Source organism: Schistocerca nitens, chromosome 2, assembly GCF_023898315.1.
Source record: "Schistocerca nitens isolate TAMUIC-IGC-003100 chromosome 2, iqSchNite1.1, whole genome shotgun sequence".
Lineage (NCBI taxonomy): Eukaryota > Metazoa > Arthropoda > Insecta > Orthoptera > Acrididae > Schistocerca > Schistocerca nitens.
The window spans coordinates 103951676-103973306 of NC_064615.1; the positions used below are offsets into that span (position 1 = coordinate 103951676).

At 41.2% G+C, this 21631-nt stretch overlaps 1 protein-coding gene across 3 annotated transcripts in view; it reads left to right on the forward strand.

Moving 5' to 3' along the window:
* Nucleotides 1-21631, forward strand: part of LOC126235777 (endoplasmic reticulum-Golgi intermediate compartment protein 2) — a 93061-nt gene that overhangs the window by 49628 nt on the left and 21802 nt on the right. For all 3 annotated transcript variants that reach the window (XM_049944580.1, XM_049944579.1, XM_049944581.1), the window contains exon 5: nucleotides 13246-13496. In XM_049944580.1, coding sequence (XP_049800537.1) covers nucleotides 13246-13496 — 251 coding nt within the window. The remainder of the gene's footprint in view (nucleotides 1-13245; nucleotides 13497-21631) is intronic.

Below are 21631 nucleotides of genomic sequence, written 5' to 3' on the forward strand. Positions count from 1 at the left end.
TTTGCAGTAGGGTTTTGGAACATATACTGCATTCGAACATTATGAAGTATCTCGAAGAAAACGATTTATTGACACATAGTCAGCACAGTTTCAGAAAATATCATTCTTGTGAAACACAACTAGCTCTTTATACTCATTAAGTAATAACTGCTATCGACAGGGGATGTCAAATTGATTCCATATTTTTAGATTTCCAGAAGGCTTTCGATACCATTCCTCAGAAGCGTCTTCTAACCAAACTGCGTGCCTACGGAGTATCGCCTCAGTTGTGCGACTGGATTCGTGATTTCCTGTCAGAAAGATCACAGTTCATAGTAATAGATGGAAAGTCATCGAGTAAAACAAAGGTAATATCCGGGGTTCTCCAAGGAAGTGTTATAGGCCCTCTATTGTTCCTGACCTATATTAACGACATAGGAGACAATCTGAGTAGCCGTCTTAGATTGTTTGCAGATGATGCTGTCATTTACCATCTTGTAAAGTCATCAGATGATCACAACTTGCAAAATGATTTAGATAAGATATCTGTATGGTGCGAAAAGTGGCAGTTGACCCTGAATAAGGAAAAGTGTGAAGTTATTCACATGAGTACTAAAAGAAATCAGCTAAATTTCGATTATGCAATAAGTCACACAAATCTGAAGGCTGTAATTTCAACTAAATGCATAGGGATTACAATTACAAATAACCTAAATTGGGACAATCACATAGATAATATTGTGGGTAGAGCAAATCAAAGACTGCGATTCATTGGCAGAACACTTAGAAGGTGCAACAGGTCTACTAAAGAGACTGCTTACACCACGCTTGTCCGCCCTATTCTGGAGTATTGCTGTGCGGTGTGGGATCCGCATCAGGTGGGACTGACAGATGACATCGAAAAACTACAGAGAAGGGCAGCTCGTTTTGTATTATCGTGAAATAGGGGAGTTAGTGTCACAGACATGATATGTGAATTGGAGTGGCAATCATTAAAACAAAGGCATTTTTTGTTGCATGAAATTTCAATTACCAGTTTTCTCCTCCGATTGCGAAAACGTTCTGTTGGCACCCACCTACATAGGGAGAAATGATCATCATGATAAAATAAGAGAAATCAGGGCTCACACAGAAAAATTTAAGTGTTCGTTTTTCCTGCGTGCCTTTCAAGAGTGGGATGGCAGAGAGACAGCTTGGAGGTGGTTCTTTGAACCCTCTGCCAGGCACTTTATTGTGAACAGCATAGTAATCACGTAGATGTAGATATAGATATTGCATGGATTGGGCGCACAGCAGAATACCAATTTGAGAAAGTGAGGAGGACTGTGAGTATGGTTCAGTTGTTCCAGTGTGGGACAATATTAGGTGAAGAGAAGAGTTTGTCCTTTGCACTTAGTTCCTTTGTGCTGTGTCATCCAAACAAGACACAGCCTGGGCTAAAGCACCACAGGCCTCAAGATGCAAGCTGGTGCCAGGGCCACAGAGACTCACCACTTGTGTGAGTTCCACAGGCGGCACAGAGGATGAAGATATTGACTTCGCCTCGGCTAATTGCTGGCCGAGAACAATCCGCTGATGACCGGATGACAACGGACAGAAGCCTACTCGGAAGATAGAACAGCAGCTATTCCATAAAAACACAGGAGAACTGCTGCATATCAGTAACATCCTGCCACGATATTTCGGCGCAGAGTCTTCTGACCATCTTTTGCCCTCCTTCCAAAATTTCATCACTGGTGGGATCCGTTAAAGACGACCTGGGCCTGTGTAAACCAGGTGTTTACAAAATTCCGTGTGAATGCGGCAAATCATATATAGGGCAAACAACACGAACTGTGCAGGAACACATTGTGGAACACCAATGGCATACTCGCCTTCTCCAACCCACCAAGTCCGCAATCGCCGAACATTGTATTTCCATGAATTACAGTGACACAAAAATTTTGGCCCATACATCAAACGTTTGGAGCTCGATTATCAATGGATCTGTGGAAATAAGATTGTCTGACAACGAGACTCTCATCAATTGAGATAACGGTTATCAGCTGAACTCTGCTTGGAATCCTGTTATAGAGAAACTTCATAGTCGATGTAGTTATCTGCATAAAGATGGAAATCGACCTGACACCGATACGCCAGGCTTTCACAGTGGGGGGCGCGATGTGCAGCGCACGGAGCCGTTACGAACGTGCATGCTGAGCAGCGCATGCGCAATGTCACCTCAGTACGGCTTTAAATAGAGGAGCTCAGCACGTACTCGCCAGTACTACTACAGTGGCACTCACCTGAAGATGGCCAGAAGACTCTGCGCCAAAATATCGTGGCAGGATGTTACTGATATCCGGCAGTTCTCCCGTGTTTTTATGGAACAACCAGTACGCCAGGAAAGCTTTAAACATCACAGAACAGCAGCTCTCACTCACTTGGTTATAGATCATCATTCAGGAGTGACTTTGACAGTGAACATTGTTTAGTGAACTCTTAGAAGTGAACAGACAGTTGTTGTAAATTGCATTTACTATGAACTGTGAAGATTACCTACAATTATTTGCACTTAGCCATTGAGGGCCTTTTTTGTGTTTACAAGCAGTGTTGCAGATGTCATTATTTGACAAGCCACAAAGATAAGTAAATCTTGCTAACTTACTTGTGTGACTCTGTTACTAATTTGTTGGAGTGTTGTAGAACCTTCATTCTCCTATCCTGTTACCTGACCTGGGGGGATAGCTGTGTAATAGTGGCAGGGAGAAATTGTCTTAGCAGTGTACTACACCAGTAGCTGCTTCGCGAACTCACAAACTTGGCCTACTGTAACACAGTGGCAACTCAGTCTCCACACCAGTAGCGATGAGGCTTTTTACAAAACTGGCAAAACTGGGGGGGGCTGGAGGATTGAATATGTTTTGGCACCACTGTGCCATCATCAGTGGGTTTTCATTTTTATTGATTCTGCAATGTGAACATTTTTGTTAAATGATTATAAAATTATGTACATCTTTAGTTCAAACAACAGATTGTTTCTTTTTGTAAATACTTTTACATTCAGTGCTTGAATTTTCTGGATCACTTGTATGTTAATTACTGCAGGTAGCTTGTCATCTGCAACCAAACGATGTTGATGAGAAAGCTTTTGAGAATGTAATTTAGTTTGTTGTGATGTTTTCGTGCCTATATTCATTTTTACTTACGTTTTCATGTGGCAAGCACTTCCATTCTCCACATCATGCTGAAGTGTTGTGATGCACACCTAACTATAACAAGTATTTTCCACAAAAAACATAGTAAAAACACTTTCCACTTCACCAAAACACAGTGTGATTGTGGTTTGTTATGTGTCCCACCTCAGCCAGTGTTCATTTGTTCACCAGAGAGTTCGGTGCCAAATTTGAATTTTGTTTGCATTTTCTCTTTGTGTGTGTGTGTGTGTGTGTGTGTGTGTGTCTTTGTAGACTTTTATCTGTTTGTGCTGTTTTTATTTGTAAAGGTCCTTTTTATAATCATTTAACAAAAATGTTCACATTGTACAATAAATAAAAACGAAAACCCACTGATGATGGCACAGTGGTGCCAAAACATGTTTGGGTACTGAGAAAAAATGGTGTTTTGCATAACTGGCGGACCTCACATCTAACAATTTTAACTGCAAACATGACCAACACAAGGAGCTGCAAATCAAAATGATGAATATGGTATGAGAAATCTGCTACAGATTAAGTTTGGGAACATGCCTGCCTAAGAAGGCATTAGCGAGACCTTCAGCAAACTAGGAAAGGGATTACTTGCTCATGTCTGCAACAATGACCAGAATGTATGCGAATGACTTTTTGGTATCAGTAGCACAACAGCTATCAAAATGCAGGTACCTTTGCTGGTTATTGAGCTTGATATGGAAGAGTTTTGGATGCAGCCATCGAACAGATGGAGGTCAATTTCCAGAAGGATGGCACACTGGGATGAGGAGGACTAGGTAAAGCAGATGGAAGAGAAGGTTAGAGGCTATGGAGAAATAAGGATAGGGTGTCTTGGCCCTGGATCCAGTTCATGAAGATATCATGAATGAACCTAGACTACCAATTCGCTGACTCTTCCACCTGCATGACCTTCCATTTGACCCTATCCCAGAAATCCAGCATAACCTCCAATCTCTTCCCTAATTTATAGGCCCATCCAGAAGCTGTCCCTCCAATGCATCTACCAGTGAAAACTACTGCCACGTACATCTATTCTCTATGCACTTCCCAAAAGCCATAAACCAAACAATATTTGATGCTCCATTGTAGCTGGTTTCTGTGCTCCCACTGAAAGTACCACACAGTCCCCTTCTGTATCACCCTCTTTATGAGCTATCTGGAAGAAATGTTCCTAGCCACCCAAAATCCCAGATCCCTTATTTGGTTCAGATTCACTTATGACATTTTTATGGCCTCTACCCTGGGCCATAACCTCTCATTCCTCCACAGTGTCAATACCTTTACCACACCCTTCACTTAGTTCTCTTCTGTCCTTTGGACATGACCACCAACCTGCTGTCCACCCAGAAGAATGGTCACAACCATACTGGGTCCATGAGCAGAGTTGACCACTCATTGACAGAACACACTACTGAGCAAAATATGTTCAATCTCAGTGGCTGCTTTACAACCTATACTATCTGGATACCTCCCCCAAAATCAGTTCTCTGAATTACACAGATGAGAGTTGTCCTTCCAACACATCATTTGAGCCCATAACCCTCCTGGCCTCAGTCTCCAACAACCGTTGTATCATACCCACCTCCAGCCCTGTCCCACAACTTCATTTATCCTCCACTCGCATCCCCTTCCCCACAGTCTCCCCTCCCAATCCACTCCTCCATGCCATTGTCTGCTGTGCAAAAAGGTCCTCCCTGTGACCAGAACAACCTCACTGGTGTCACATTCTTATCCTCTGCACTTGCTGCTGTCAACCACTCTTCTCCAAGCCTCCCTACCTCCCCCTCTCTCCGTCCTCCCCTTACCCGTTCCATACAACACAACCCATCTGCAGTGGTGGAAAGCATTCATCCAAAAGCTGGCAAAATTCTCAGTCTTGTTTTGATGACTCACTGCCTCAGCTATTTGTTGAGTTTTGACCTTTACTCCTTAGATTATTTGTGTCCCACCAGGTCTTCCCTTTAATATAAAGAAATATGTCAGTTAGGTATAACATAAATAACATCAGTATGAAGTGCAATTTTACCCTGAGCAACATTATAATATACACAGTGGTGTTCTCACATATCTTCATGGTCCTTATGCGAAATATATGTTGGTGACAGTAGAATCGTTCTGCAGCCAGCTTCAATTGCCAGGTGTTTAAATTTTCTCAGTAATGTTCCTTGAAAAGTTCCCGAAGCACCTCCATAATACTTGCATGTTATTGAAATGTACTGATAACAAATCTAGCAACCACCTCTGAATAGCTTTTATGTCTTCCATTAATCTGACCTGGTATGGATCCCAAACATGTGAACAGTACTTAAGAATAGGTCACACTAGAGTCATATACACAGCCGCCTTTACAGATGAACCACACTTTCCTAAAATTCTCCGTATGAACCAGAGTCAGCCATTCGCCTTCCCTATCATAATCCTCACATGTTCATTCCACTTCATGTAACTTTGCAACATTACATCCAGTTAGTTAAACTACATGACTGTGTCTAGGAGGGCACTACTAATGCCGTGTCCAAACATGGTGGGTTTGTTTTTCCTACTCTTTACAATAACTTACATTTTTCTGCATTTAGAGGTACTGCCATTGATCACATCAACAATAAATTTTATCTGGGTATTTTTGCATTCTCCTACAGTCAGTCAACATTGACACCTTCTCGTACGCCACAGCATCATCAACAAACAACTGCAGATTGCTGCCCACTTTGTCTGCCAGACCATTTATGTACATCCAAAGTAATAGCAATCTTATCACACTTCCCAGGGGCACTCGTGACAATACCCTTGTTTCAGTTGAATACTCTCCATTGAGGACAACATTTTGGGTTCTATTACCAAAGAAGTCTTCGGGCCACTCTCATATCTGGGAATCTATTCCGTATGCTCTTATCTTTGTTAACAGTCTACAGTGGGGCACCATGTCAAATGCTTTTTAGAAATCTAGAAATATGGGATCTGCCTGTGGTCCTTCATCCTTGGTCCAAAGTATATCATGTGAGAAAAGGGCAAGCTGAGTTTCAAGTGAGTGATGCCTTCTAAAACCATGCTGATTCATGGAATGGACATAAGCTTTTTGGTCTCTAGGAGATTTATTTGTTTGAACTCAGAATATTTTCTAGTTTTCTGCATCAAACCGATGTTAAGGATAATGATCTGTAATTTTGTGGGTACGCTCTTTTACCCTTCCTATGTGCAGGAGTCACCTGCACTTTTTTTCCATTTGCCTTCACATAGACAAGAGATTCATGATAAATGCAAGCTAAGTATGGGACCAGTGCTGTTGTAAAACCGAATTGGGATTCCACTAGGACCTGGAAACTTACTTGTTTACAGCACTTTCAGTTGTTTCTCTGTGCCAGGGATGCTTATTATGTCGTCGTCCATACGGGACTGTCTGTGATGGTCAAATGATGGTATATTTGTATGATTCTCCTGCATGAACTGATTTCTTTAACATGAAATTTAAAACTTCAGCTTTCCTTTTGTTGCCATCGTCTGCCACACCAGACTGGTCAACAAGTGACAGGATGGAACCCTTTAGCCAAATTAGCAATTTTAATAGGATGAGAATTTTCTTGGGTTCTCAGCCATATCTTTTGCTAAGGTATGACAGTGGTGGTTGTTGTATGCTTCATGCATAGATCTTTTTACAGATGCATGAATATGTGCCAACCTTTGCCTGTTGTGCATTATCTTTTGAACCAAGAGTGCAGCAGCCTCTTTTTACTTTATCAGCATTTTCCGAATTTTGTTGGTAAATCACTGTGCGTCTTTTCCACCCGTAATCCACTTACTAGTCATATACTTGTCCAGAGTACAATTTACAATCTGTTTAAAGTTTGCCCATAATTCCTTTTTCTCCTACAGACTGGAACTAAATGGTGTCAGTTCACTGTCTAAGTGAGATGCTAATAGCTGCTTGTATGCTCTTTATAGCAGAAACACTCTCGTACACTTCTTGACTGATTTATTAACTTTCGTAACCAGAGTTGCTACGTTAACATCATGATCACTACTCCCTGTCTCTATATTGATGCCTTTGATAAGGTCTGGCCTGTTCGTAGCTACAAGGTCTAAGATATTTGCACATTATTTCGGCTGCTAAACTAGCTGCTCAAGATAGTTTTTGGAAAATGTGTTCAAAAGTACTTCACAGGAATGTCTGTCTGTACCCACTACAATGAATCTAATGGCATCCCAGTCTATAGTCTGTGGATTAATGGCCTCCAACTAGTATTGCAAGATCTGTGTATTTTTGTGCCACTGACAATAGACTTTGTTTGAATGATTCTAAAACAGTCACAGTGGAATTATGTGGTCAGTAAAAACATCCAACAATTAACGTTGTTTCACCTAGATGTGCTATAACTGGTGAGATATCTTCACCTTGACACCCAACTTCAACCTCAATAGAAACAATATTTTGTCAGCTGCAATGAGCACATTCCCTCCTCTGGCATCTAATCTGTCTTTCCTACATTCCTTCGTTGACTTGCTAAATATCTCAGAGCTTTCTACTTCAGTCTCAAAAGAATTTGAGCATAGAAATTACATAGAGGACAGTAAATTTGGTGACTTTGTTATGAATACTTTGACAATTTACTGATAAAATATTGACAGTCTTTCCTTTTAAAAAAATTAATCATGAAAGTGTCTCACTGTACCCATGAATTTTTAACGGTGGATACAGTGAGACAGTGCCTCAAATTCTAATGAACATCATAAGAAGAAAAGTTGATCTCAAATGAAACAGCAGATTGTTGTCTTTTTGTCTTGTTATGTGTTGTAGTAGTGTTAGGCAATAACATTTTTATACATTTTGTGTCAATGAATGAAATATCTGGAACTACAGGCATCACAAATTTGTTCTCTAGTTTCAAATTTTTCCTAAGAAATGTAACTTCGCATTCGGATGACTCTCCTGCAATTGAAAGAATTTTTCCTACATAATATGTTTTCTTTTTTGGCTCAAACTTTACTAAAACAAAGTCACCCACTTTGGGTGAGTGCAGTAAGTTTTCAAAGTTAACCATTTCCGGTTTTGGAATCAGTTGTGTCTGATCAAAGGTCTCATCATCTGAAGAATCTTGCAAAATTAATTCACTTTTGTCAGCATCAGTTTCATCAACTAGTAATAAAGCTTGCTTGTTCTTCCTTTAGGCCGTCGGTGACTGCAACTTTTTCTTGGTTTTGTCTTTGGGGAACATCGTATGTCTTCTGGAGAGAGATAAGACACTGGTGCAGATTTTCCATGTGATTCTGAAGAACTGGATGCTATAGACTGTGCTTCACTTTCATCATGTGATGGGTGTCCCACATCAGTTTCAGCTTTCATTTAGAGGTCTGTCAGTAACAGAGGATGGAAGAAAATCATCCTCATTGAACACATAGTGATCTAAAGGAAATATTCCTGTCTTCTTAAATCCAGCAATGGTATTGACAGGAGGCATTCCTCGGGGATATGCTATCCCCACACAGTGAGCAACATTATAAATTGAAAATGTTTCACCTGGTTGAAACACCGTCCATGTATCTGCAACAGCATCATAAAATGTATTGAAAGGTTTCATGACACTGACGTCAAGAGGCACCCGTTTATTGGGGCAATGAGGTGGAATTGCCAGAATTGTTATCCCATTCTCTTTGCACAGATCTATTGCCTCTATTGAGAGGTGGCTCTCATGATTATCCATCAGTAACAAAGATGGATTTGCTTTTGAGCTGGCAGAGAACTTGATGAAGTGATGAATGACCTTCACAAAACATTCTGAGTTCATCCTTTTAATGGTAAGACCTAATGTGCCAACAGGTGCTCCTAATGTCATATGATCTTTAAAATTCACATGTGGAAATATTGTGACAGGGGGTAGGCTGATACTGAGAGCATTTATAATACAACATGTCATAACCAGTGTTTCACATTCTGCACTGGTTGCTTGGTTAACTTGTTTCATACCCTTAAAGGCCAAAATCTTCTATGACTTCTGCACCGTTGTTGTTCCAGTTTCATCCAGATTGAAAATACGTGATCCATTAGTAAAATTTGGATGATGTTTGATTACTTCTTCCAGTTTATCAAAGAAATTTGACACATTAAATTTATTAAAGCCTGTAGGTCTAGATAAGCTGCATCTTTCCGGGGTTCGAAGAGACAGTTGAGGGAATCTTTGTCGAAAACCTTTCATCCAGTCGATAGATGCTTTCTCACTTTCAGTCCAGATTTTGGGTAAAACAATGTTATTTTTAATACCTGATTCATAAGCTAAGGTACAGCACTCATTCATAGTAAGTCCATAAAACATTTTAGAACACACAACTAGATATTCACACAAACTAAGCTCCAATTCTGATGCAAAACTGCGGTTCACTGAACAGTGAGGACACATGTTTGAAGTGTTATCCTCACGATATTTCTTAACGTGTCAACTAACTGTTTGAAAGGATAAGCCTTTCAACTTAGATGCACTCCTGATGTTCATTTTATTTGCGGTCACCAGCATGACAGCTTCTGTCATTGTAGCGTATGAAAACCTTCCTATTTCCGTATCAGTCTTCTTTCTCGTGGGCATGTCTCACTGTACCCTCATTATTCATGTCTCACTGTTCCCAGTCACAAACTTTTTTCAAAATGGCTCCAAACACATTCAGCTTAAAGTAACATTTCAATGAAGGGGATTAATATGTCTTGGAAAAACCATAGTTTTGAGTGACTAATGAAATGATTTGAAAATACCAGTGGTATACTCAGAAACCAGCTACGTAAATTTAGTAAAAAGATACTTTTCTTACCTCTGAGCACAAATATACCAACAATGAAATCACAACGAGAAAGTCAAGTACGAAACATGGAAATCCATAGACTAAATAATAATGGTTACCACATTCACAGTAGGTACCAACAACTGAAACCAAAATTCCAGAGATAAAACTAATGTCTCACTGTTCCCACTCTTCTGCTACTCTGCTATCCGAGCGCCCACACACACACACACACACACACAAACTATTTATGGGCGCTCTGTTTTGCACAGAAAGGTTTGGATGAAAGTGCCTCCACATAAGATTCTACTACTCCGGGTGTTAGAACTTTGTCAGGAGATGATGAATATGATATTCATAGAAGCATCATGATATCTCAGCACTGCCATCTATCTGGAAACCATAGTGCTTTTCTTCAGTAGTATACACTGGGAAAGTCTACATTCACACAAAGGGCGGCTCGCCCTTAAGGACCAGGGAGGCGTGGCCCACCAGAAATTTTGTGGTATAATTTTATTCAATGTACTTTTTTAATATTATATCAACCAGTTTGAGTATGACATGACTTTGATGTAGTACGAGCGACAGAGACCAGAGGTAATTTGGCTCAGTTAACATTGCTCCATTGAGACACTGTGTTACTCTGAGCTGCTGGTAGGAGACCAGGGCTTACCACTACTCCTCAGCGTATCCTTCCACAGTGCCAAATGTCTTTTCATATCATCACCCAATTTGTCCAGCACCAGGGCCAGTGTCTGGTGGTCCATACTCCCTCCACACTCCCGGCTTATAAGACTGCAGTCACAGTGATGTGAAAAAGCAGTTTCCCTTCCTCCACTTCACCCCTTGCTGTAGCATAGTTTAGGGCTAGCTTGGGTGGGCCTGCAGGACGGAGCACTTCATGTGTACCCGTTTCTCCGCACTCCAGTGGATCCTGCTGCATCTCTACCCTCCTTGTCGACCTGTCCACTTGTCTACAAAAAGTTTGTTGTCAGCTACTAGAGTGGACCCATAACTCCCCCCCCCCCCCCTTTCCCCAGAAAACTACCTTACTGAAATTTTTTCTACACAGATATAAGAAATTTGTAAGGTAAGTGTAGTAAAAATGAAGCATTATTGAAAAGTATTACTTAAATATTGCACACGGCAAATTTAATGTGTCATCGTAATAAACAGATTACATATTGTACAGACTGTCTAAAAGAATTGAAAGAAAAACAAAAGCTATTTTATTGTTTGTGGCAGCTACTGTACATTAATTTTATCATAATAAAGACCAGATTTTATTTGTATCTATTAAATTATTAGCAGTGTATGAACCATTAACAGGAAATGAAAGAAAAAAGGCTATATTTAAGTTTTGAGAACATATTCTTTACCAAGAATTGTGTTCTTATAATTTTACTTTCCGTTTTCTTGTTTTGAGTGCAGCAAATTGATTGATAATGTCAATCAAGTCAAATTTAGCAGCTGTGTTGTATTCAATTGACAAGAGCGCTGAATTTGGCAGTCTGCTTCACCTATACTCGACCAAAAGTAGTTTCATTATCGTCTTTAAATTGCTGAAACTGCATTGAAATTGTCATAAATATCTTCAAAGCTATTTTGTTGTTTGGATAAGACTCTCATAACTGATACATTGGCAGGGGGAGGGGGAGGATTCAAAGTATCCAAATAGGAATCTGTGTCAATGCTTGTTATCAGCTATTTCTTCTGGAATTTGAAAGCAGTTATTTCGTTAACTAGCTCTGCTATATTAATATTCCTGTTATATTTGGAACAAAATGTGCTGCATATTTTTTAAAGTGAGATTATAGCTCTCATTTAATGCTTTCCCAGGAAGAAATTAAACTGAGATGAAATGGTTAGTTATACGTGAGATCTGTTTCCATTTTCACTTATTATTCTATCAGATGTTTTGGGAGAGTCTGGCTTAAACAGTTCCACTCCGGTCCTTAGCTGGAAAAAATTGGCAAAAACAGAAAGCTTTAGGTTAAATAGCATATTACTTGCTTCCTGGCCCAGTGGTCAGATTTTGAGATCTTACAGTATTTTAGCGAAGTACCAGCAAAAATTCCATTGTTGGACATGAGCTAACTGTTTTTGCAGTAGCTGTATGAGTTAAGCACACCATTGACACACAACCCAAGTGACATATGTTCAGTTCTGCATTCCTTCCTGCCCGTCCCTCTCTACCTTTCCCCCCCCCCCCCCCTTTCTTCTCCCACTGTCATTCGTCAATGAGAAATGTTGCAAACAGCAAACAGGCTCAGTAGTGTTCCATATTATGGAGCTGTGTGATTGAAACTCACATTTTCTTACAAGTATTTTGAAATGAAGAAACTAGGTTGTTCGCTGAAAGTGCCCTTTAATTTATTAAGTTTGAAGAGAAGCTAGAAATCTGTCAGTTACCACACATCAACTAACTACAATACTACATACACATAGTTCAAAAAGAGTTCATTTCAGTGCATGCTTTATTATTAGCTACAGTATTTTGTGGATTAGGCCTATATTTATAACTGTAGAATTACCATATTTACTATTTTGTACTGTTTTCAAGCAGTAGGTTATAATGGAAGGTTATGTAACAGACAATTCAGTTATAAAGTTTATTGCCTTTTTATATGAGCACCAGCTGCCACTACTTTACACAAATCAAAACAAGTTTGTTATAATTTTTTCAAGCTCACCAAAGACTCATCTGCCAAAAGAACAATCCATCTTTGGCCTGTCATCAAGTGTACATTTTGGCATGCCCATTGCAACAGAAAAAACTATTTGTAATGCAGTATTTTTTTTTTAATTTTGCCACATTACAGGATTTTATTACCATATCAAATTGTTATCTGCATTTACGCTTAAGCTGTGCGCTTTGAGGAATAGGGCAGAGTTAACGGCTGTAAATGTCTAAATGTTGAATATTGATAATATTGAATATCTGTAATATGTTTGTAAATTGTTAGCTTTGACTGTGAACTGACTCCAGAAAGCTTAGTATTAAGAACGCACTGTGATTGTTGCTGCTTGTGCCATTTTTGGGTACTTATATTACTTGACTACTTCAATAATTCACCAAACATTTTTAATTAAGTATGTATTGCATTCATATTATTTAGTTGTCTTCATAAATTGATGTTGAGTGAATTAAGCCTGATTATTACACAATTCCAGGTTTGCCTCAGAAAGAATGTCTGTGTATGAAATCTCTTTCAATGGGCTTGCATTTTGCTTTAAGTTCAGATATTTAGCTGCTACATTTGTGTGTAAATATGCTGATATCGATTTATTTACTCATTCTTTTTACTTTCAGGAATGTTCTCCCATCAGGACCTCCAAATGCATGTAGAGTATTTGGTAGCCTAGTGCTGAATAAAGTAGCTGGCAATTTCCATATTACTGCTGGCCGTTCGCTTTCCTTACCTCGTGGGCATGTTCACATTTCAGCTTTTGTCTCGGATGCTGCATACAATTTTTCTCACCGTATTAATCGCTTCTCATTTGGGGATCCCAGTCCCGGAATAGTTCATCCCCTGGAAGGAGATGAAAAGATCACTGAGCAGAGTGAGTATACTTAACTTTTGAAATTTTTATTTCAGTTTCCAAAACTTAGCAGGATTATTAGAAAATGAAAGCTGAGCCATAAAAAAATCTTTTTCGTAAGAAATGAGAATATTAATCAGGCTGTGTCAGCAGCAGATGTTGTCAGCCAAGTTTGATTCCATCAGAACAGTTGTGTGCAACAACTGTGGTGTATTTCAAGAAAGGAAAAGGAATTCAGAAATCAGTCACAAATCCAATCTGTATTGTACTGCAGATCTAGACTTCAGCTATTGAATAGTTATCCTCTAGCTATTGAATAGCTATCCTCAGTGCTAAAAAATACAAGCAATTATACAGGAATCAGTAATTGAAAGATGTAACCTAAAACCACATTTCATGATAGTAGTGACAACATATTAAGTAACGTACTGTTTAGACTGAGTCAAGCTTGTGACGACACATGTTACTATACAACCTTAACTTGTACTTAGCCAGATTCTAACTGAGGCTGTTGCTCACAGAGCAGTTCAAGCAGCCACAGCTTAAGTCACATGGCTAGAGCAATGGCCTCTATACCACTAACATCAATGCAAAATTACTTGCTCAATTTTTTTGTGTAACATTTATTAAAATTAAAAAATGAAAACCAGGAAACCTGTATTACAGTTAAATACTTTTGGGCTAAAGGAGATCTCTTACCAAAAAGCAGGAGCATTGAGTTGTCAAGAGGCGCACACAAAAGAAAGAAAACTTGCTAGCTTTCGCAGTTATCTTTTGTCATGCTAGAGTAAAACACACACACACACACACACACACACACACACACACACACACACACACACAAAATCACCCACCTATGTCCCTTCATGGTGCCAGCTGGATTAACAGCGACAGTGCTGCATTTTGGCAGGTAGACCAGTTGTGGCTGTAGTGTTGGGTGGGGTGGGGTGGGGTGGGTAGGTAGAGGGAGAGGATGGTGTGCGGCAGGGAGAGGCACTGTGAGAGGGTGGCTAGCAGCTGGGAGAGAGGCAGCTGGTTTGTCATCGAGGAATGTGAGAGAGAAGGGTGGCAGGTGTATGATCTCAGCACATAATGTATGATTGTAAGGGCCAGCGGGAAGGAGCACAAACTGAAGGCAACATGGGGATGTGAATTGGGAGAGAGCAACAGGACAGAAGAAGGGGAAGCTGTTGGGTGAAGGATATGGGGACAGCGGGTTACTTGAGATTGCAGCTGAGACACTTCTGGGGGTGGAGGATTGTTTTAAGGACAACTCCAATCTGTGTAATTCAGAGAAGCTGATAATGGAGGGAAGGATCTAGATGGCCCGGGTTGTGAGCATTCATTGAAATTGAAATTGAGCATGTTGTACTCAGCTACATATTGTACCACCAGGTGGTCAACTTTGGTTTTGGCAACTGTTTAGCAGTGGTCATTCATCCTGGTGGACAGCTGGTTGGTAGTCATACCAACACAAAAAGCACTGCTGTTTGCTTTCACAGTTGGCCAGACTGAGGGACAGAATAAGCCTGTGATGGGACTAGAGTAGGAGGCACTGGGCGGGTGGATTGGGCAGGTTTTTCTCCATGATCTAGCACTGTGAGCGGCAGTGGCATACGGATGGACTAGGATGTTGAGGAGGTTGGATGGGCGATGGAAACCACTTTAAGAGGAGTAGGAAGGATCTTGGCTAGGATGTCCTTCATTTCGGGCAGGATAAGAGATAATCACACCTCTAGTGAAGTATTGTTCCAGTCCAGGATGATACTGGGTGATTGGGTGATGGAGGAGGGAGGCACTCCCATGTAACTGATTTTTGGGCATGGTGGGAGGATTGGAGATGTGTGAGGATATGGCACCCAAAATCTGTTTGTGAACTGGGTATTTGGAGGTACTGCCGGTTTGTGAAGACCTTTGTGAGGCATCCAACATACTGTACAAAGGAGTTTTCATCACTGCTGATAAGTCATCGATGGGTGGCTAGGCTGTATGGGAGGAAATTTTTGGTGTGGAAGGGATCGCCAAAATGCAGTAATGTTGGGGGTTAGTGGGTTTAGTGTGGACAGATGTGTGGATGGAGCCATCAGAGAGATGGAAGCCAACGTCCAGGAAGGTGACACATTGGGTAGAGGAGGACCAGGTGAAATGGATCAGATGGAAATGTAAAGGTTGTGAAGGGATGACAGTAAGGTGTCTTGGTCCTGAGTCCAGATCACGGAGGTATAATCAAAGAATCTGAATCAGACAAGGGACTGGGAGTTTTGGGAAGCTATGAAGGTTTCCTTGGGATGGTCCATAAACAGGTTGGCATAGAAAGGTGTCATGAGGGTTCCCAAGCTGTGCCATGGATTTGTTTGTGTGCCTTCCTGTCAAAGGAAAAGTAGTTGGGCAGGATATATTGGGCAAGGCATATAAGGAATGAGGTGGTGTGTTTGGAGTCTGGAAGATGTTGGAAGAGAGAGTGTTTGATTGCGTCAAGGTGATGGGCATGGTGTACAAAACCACATTATCTCCTTCAAAATACTCTCCATTGCAACTAATACATTTGTCCCATCGGCTCTTCCACTGTTCGAAACCTTTTGTGTAGTAATCTTTAGAAATGGCTGACAGCTCCTCACTTGGTTTTTTTCTTGACTTTTTCAGTGTTGTCAAATTTGTGCTCTTTCATGCCCTTTTTCATGTGTGAAAATAAGAAAAAGTCACTCGGAGCCAGGTCAGGCAAGTAAGCTACATGGAACAGCAGAACCATGCCATTTTTAGCCAAAAACTGTCTAACAGAGATGGCTGTATATGCAGGTGTGTTGTCGTGTTGGAAGAACCAATCTCCTGTCTGCCCAAATCTTCCATTGAAATTCGCTGAACCAAGCTCCAAGATAAGCCACTAATCTCTGACAGTTGATCAGTTGTCTGTCGACGGTTTGTGAGCGCAAGTTCTCGAAAATTTTCAATATTATCATTGATTCGGGCAGTTGATGGATGTCCAGAATGAGGTTTTTCATTAGTCGACATGTCGCCATTTTTAAATCGAACAAACCACTTGTACACTGTTTTGTTTTTTGCCCCCCCCCCCCCCCCCATAGCATCATCTTGGTAAGCTGTTTCCAACATTAAAACAGTTTCAGTGGCATTTTTACTGAGTAGAAAACAAAATTTCACAATGTTCACTTAAACTTGCCATCATAAAAAACAAGCCAAGCTGACAACACAGGCAGTACTGAACTAGCAATGAGTTTCGCTGTACACGCCTACTGGCAGAAATGCATACCACACAAGTTCTGCCCATGGCAGTGGTATTCCAGCCTCTTCTTCTTCTTCTTCTTCTTCTTCTTTTTTTGTATGGGGAGGTGGCATCAGCAATGATGACTAGGGATTCGAGAGGTAAAGGGGTGCATATAGTGGTGAGTTGTGAAAGAAGTGCCACTGCTCTGATTATATCTCATGCTGCCCTAAAGTGAGGGACACCCTGTACAAGATCTTTCCTACCCTGCCTGAAGTGGTCTAGTCCATCCCATCACAGGCTTTACCCTATCAGAGGGCAGGTCACCTGTGAAAGCAGCCATGTCATATACCAAATCTCCTGCAAATACTGACAGTTTTTTATGTCAGTATAACTACCAGCCAACTGTCCACCAGGGCGAATGGCCACTGCCAAACTGTTACCAAAACCACAGTTGACCATCTGGTGGCACAACATGGAGCTGAGCACATGTTCAGTTTGAATGACTGCTTCACAACCCGAGCCATTTGGGTCCTTCCTTCCACTACCAGTTTCTTGGGACTATGCAGATGGGAGTTATCCTTGCAACATATCCTCTGATTCCATAATTGTCCTGGTCCCAATCTCAGGTAAACCACTGATCCCGCACCTTAACCCAACCATTTCCCCTTTCTCCATCTTCTCATATCTCCCAATTCATATCCCCACATCACCTTCAGCATGTGCCACTCCTGACCAGCCTCTACAATCATGCATGATGTGCTGTACCCACATTCCTGCCACTCCTCCCTCCAGCATTCCTAGCCAGAAAACCGCCTTGCCTCCTCCTGAGCTGCTAGCTACCCATTACCAGTCCCTCTCACTCCCTGCTAGCTCCCTCTCCCTCTACCCACCCCATCCGACACTACCTCCCCCCCCCCCCCCCCCCACAACCAGTCCACCTGGGAAAATACAGCAGGAAAATACAGCATTGGCACTGTTAGTCCAGCCAGCAGCTGGTAGTGGCATAGGTCTCCAAAAGCTAGCAAGTTTCCTTTCTTTTGTGTGTGTGTGCGCCCATCTGCTTTTTGGTGAGTGGTCTCTTTTATTCCAAAACTATTCCCATTCTAAAGAACTTTTTACATTTATTGCACTTAAAACTTTCGGCATAAAGCAAATACATATTACAATATTACATATCACATTGAACAATGGAAAATCCAGGATGGAATGTAACAATATTAGAGAATGAAAGTTGCTACTCACCATATAGAGGAGATGCTGAGTCACAATAGGCAAAACAAAAATATTCGTTAGTCACTGTCCTCACCCATCCAGCCCCCTCCCTGTTCCCATTTCAGCACTACACAGCCGTCATTTCACTGCCACATGTAGTCGTTTAATTTGTTTTAACGTCTCTCCTTTCCACTACTTACCCCCCCCCCCCCTCGCCCTCCCCACCTTCTCTCCTGTCCTCTGTCTAAATTACAGCACTTCACTGTCCACCACCCCCACCATACTATCCCTCCCCCTCCCCACCCCAGCCTCCTCCTTATCCCCACCCAGTCACCACTCCCATCATGCACTGGTGCTGCTGCTTGCAGTGTTGTTTCAGTTGTCTGAGACTGCAGAGATATGTGCAAGTTGCGTTTGCATGAGTGTGTGTGTGTGTGTGTGTGTGTGTGTGTGTGTGTGTGTCTATTGTTGACAAAAGGCCTTAATGGCCAAAAGCTATAATTGTGTGAATCTTTTTGTTGTGCCTATCACAATTCCGCATCTCCGCTGTATGGTGAGTAGCAACTTTCCTTCTCTAATATTGTTACATATCACATTGAATTAGTGAAAAAATTGACCCACTGAATAAATATGAAAAACAACTTCAAATACTGTAGGACAGTTTTTCATGAAAACTATACCTTGATAAAAACCTAGAGTAACCAACCATACTAATTGATAATCATTAAAGTTTGGTCTCTTAAAAATACCTATCTCAGTCAAGTTGATCATTATATGAATTGCAGTGCTTTAGCTGCAGGGAAGGAAAGGTGTGACAAATTGCTTTATACCTGAACTTCTAAGAGATCAGTACAAATTGTGAGAACAAAATTTATTATTATGTGAGTATGTTGTTTGTCCTCTAATTTTTTGCTATTATCATACTTGTTAATGTTTTAATGTTAATTTCAGCTGATACATTTTCAATCAATCTCTCAGAAATTTCGGTATATGGCAGTTTGTGCACACCATTTCTGCAGCTAAAGCTGCTCTATCCATACAGTTTTATTACAATAATTAAGCTTGGTATTTTTAACAGTTGACACTGAAATGGTAACCTTTGAGTATAACTGGTTACTCTAGGCTTTTATTGTGGTATAATTTTCATGAAAAAAATGTTTTATGGTATTTTAAATTGTTTTACACATTTGTTCAGTGGGTCAATTTTTCCACCAATTCAACGTTATCTCTAATATTACAACATGTATTTGCTTTGTGCCAAAATTGTTAATTTTAGTAAAGGTTAGGATGTGTTGGCAGAAGAGCCAACACCGTGTTGCTAGAGGAGGCCTAAATGCACGCGTTTAAGCTCACGCAGACTGGCGTGAGGTCTGGAACAAGGTAAGTAATTATAGTAGCCAAAAATAGTACATAGCTTCTGGAATACTTAACTTTAATCCATAATTGGAGAACATCGCTCTTGTTGATACGTGAATTATAATCTCTATATAAACTGGTAATGGCGCCTTGCTAGGTCGTAGCAAATGACGTAGCTGAAGGCTATGCTAACTATCGTCTCGGCAAATGAGAGCGTATTTGTCAGTGTAGCATCGCTAGCAAAGTCGTCTGTACAACTGGGCGAGTGCTAGGACGTCTGTCTAGACCTGCCGTGTGGTGGCGCTCGGTCTGCAATCACTGACAGTGGCGACACGCGGGTCCGACGTATACTAATGGACCGCGGCCGATTTAAAGGCTACCACCTAGCAAGTGTGGTGTCTGGCGGTGACACCACAGGTTACTTGCTTTTAGTTTTTTAATTTAATATCAATTTCATATAAAAAATTAATGGGTAATTTTTGTTGATGATAGTGGTATAGATGGTGTTGCTCTACCCATATTGTGTAAGCAGCGCCTGTTTGTACTGCTGTATACACAAGAGCTTCAGTTAAAATCTGACTATGTACATGTGAAAGTCATATAGTAACGTGTTGTCACAAGATTGACAAGTCTATATGACTGAGTTTAAATGGTACATTAACTAATATGTTGTCACTGCTATTGTAAACTGTGATTTTAGTTTACATCTTTTAATTACTGATTCTAATATAATACTGTATCTTGGTTTTTAGCACTGAGGACAGCTTAAATCTAGATCGTCAGAAAAATACAGATTGAATCTGTGACTGATTGCTGAATTCCTCCTCTTTTTTTTTTTTTTTTTTTTTTTTTTTATGTTGTCAAGTTAAGCTTTCCATTCAGCAAACATTTTATATTTCATCATTTACAAATATCTCAGTAAGTATCACCATGCAAGGTGGCATAGTGGTTAAGGCAATGGTGTATATTCAGAGAAGAATCCTGATTCAGTTCTCCATTTAGCCACTTGATTTTAGGCTCCTGTAGTTTCCCTAAACCTTTTAAGGCAAATGCACTTATGCTTTCTTACAAAAAGCTTTGTTAGATTTGTTACTCCATAATTGTTTGGTTTAATGATGTGTTCCATCCCTAATGATCTTATTGTCTTGATAACCCTGCCATTCCTAGGGTAGTATCAGTGCAGTGTTGAAGGAAAGTCTTTACTGTGGACATGCGATAAAACTAATAAATTGCATGAACAATGAAACTTCCTGGCAGATTAAAACTGTGTGCCCGACCGAGACTCGAACTCGGGACCTTTGCCTTTCGCGGGCAAGAGCTCTACCACCTGAGCTACCGAAGCACGACTCACGCCCGGTACTCACAGCTTTACTTCCGCCAGTACCTCGTCTCCTACCTTCCAAACTTTACAGAAGCTCTCCTGCGAACCTTGCAGAACTAGCACTCCTGAAAGAAAGGATATTGCGGAGACATGGCTTAGCCACAGCCTGGGGGTTGTTTCCAGAATGAGATTTTCACTCTGCAGCGGAGTGTGCGCTGATATGAAACTTCCTGGCAGATTAAAACTGTGTGCCCGACCGAGACTCGAACTCGGGACCTTTGCCTTTCGCGGGCAAGAGCTCTACCACCTGAGCTACCGAAGCACGACTCACGCCCGGTACTCACAGCTTTACTTCCGCCAGTACCTCGTCTCCTACCTTCCAAACTTTACAGAAGCTCTCCTGCGAACCTTGCAGGACTAGCACTCCTAAAAGAAAGGATATTGCGGAGACATGGCTTAGCCACAGCCTGGGGGTTGTTTCCAGAATGAGATTTTCACTCTGCAGCGGAGTGTGCGCTGATATGAAACTTCCTGGCAGATTAAAACTGTGTGCCGGACCGAGACTCGAACTCGGGACCTTTGCCTTTCGCGGGCAAGAGCTCTACCACCTGAGCTACCGAAGCACGACTCACGCCCGGTACTCACAGCTTTACTTCTGCCAGTACCTCGTCTCCTACCTTCCAAACTTTACAGAAGCTCTCCTGTGAACCTTGCAGAACTAGCACTCCTGAAAGAAAGGATATTGCGGAGACATGGCTTAGCCACAGCCTGGGGGTTGTTTCCAGAATGAGATTTTCACTCTGCAGCGGAGTGTGCGCTGATATGAAACTTCCTGGCAGATTAAAACTGTGTGCCCGACCGAGACTCGAACTCGGGACCTTTGCCTTTCGCGGGCAAGAGCTCTACCACCTGAGCTACCGAAGCACGACTCACGCCCGGTACTCACAGCTTTACTTCCGCCAGTACCTCGTCTCCTACCTTCCAAACTTTACAGAAGCTCTCCTGCGAACCTTGCAGAACTAGCACTCCTGAAAGAAAGGATATTGC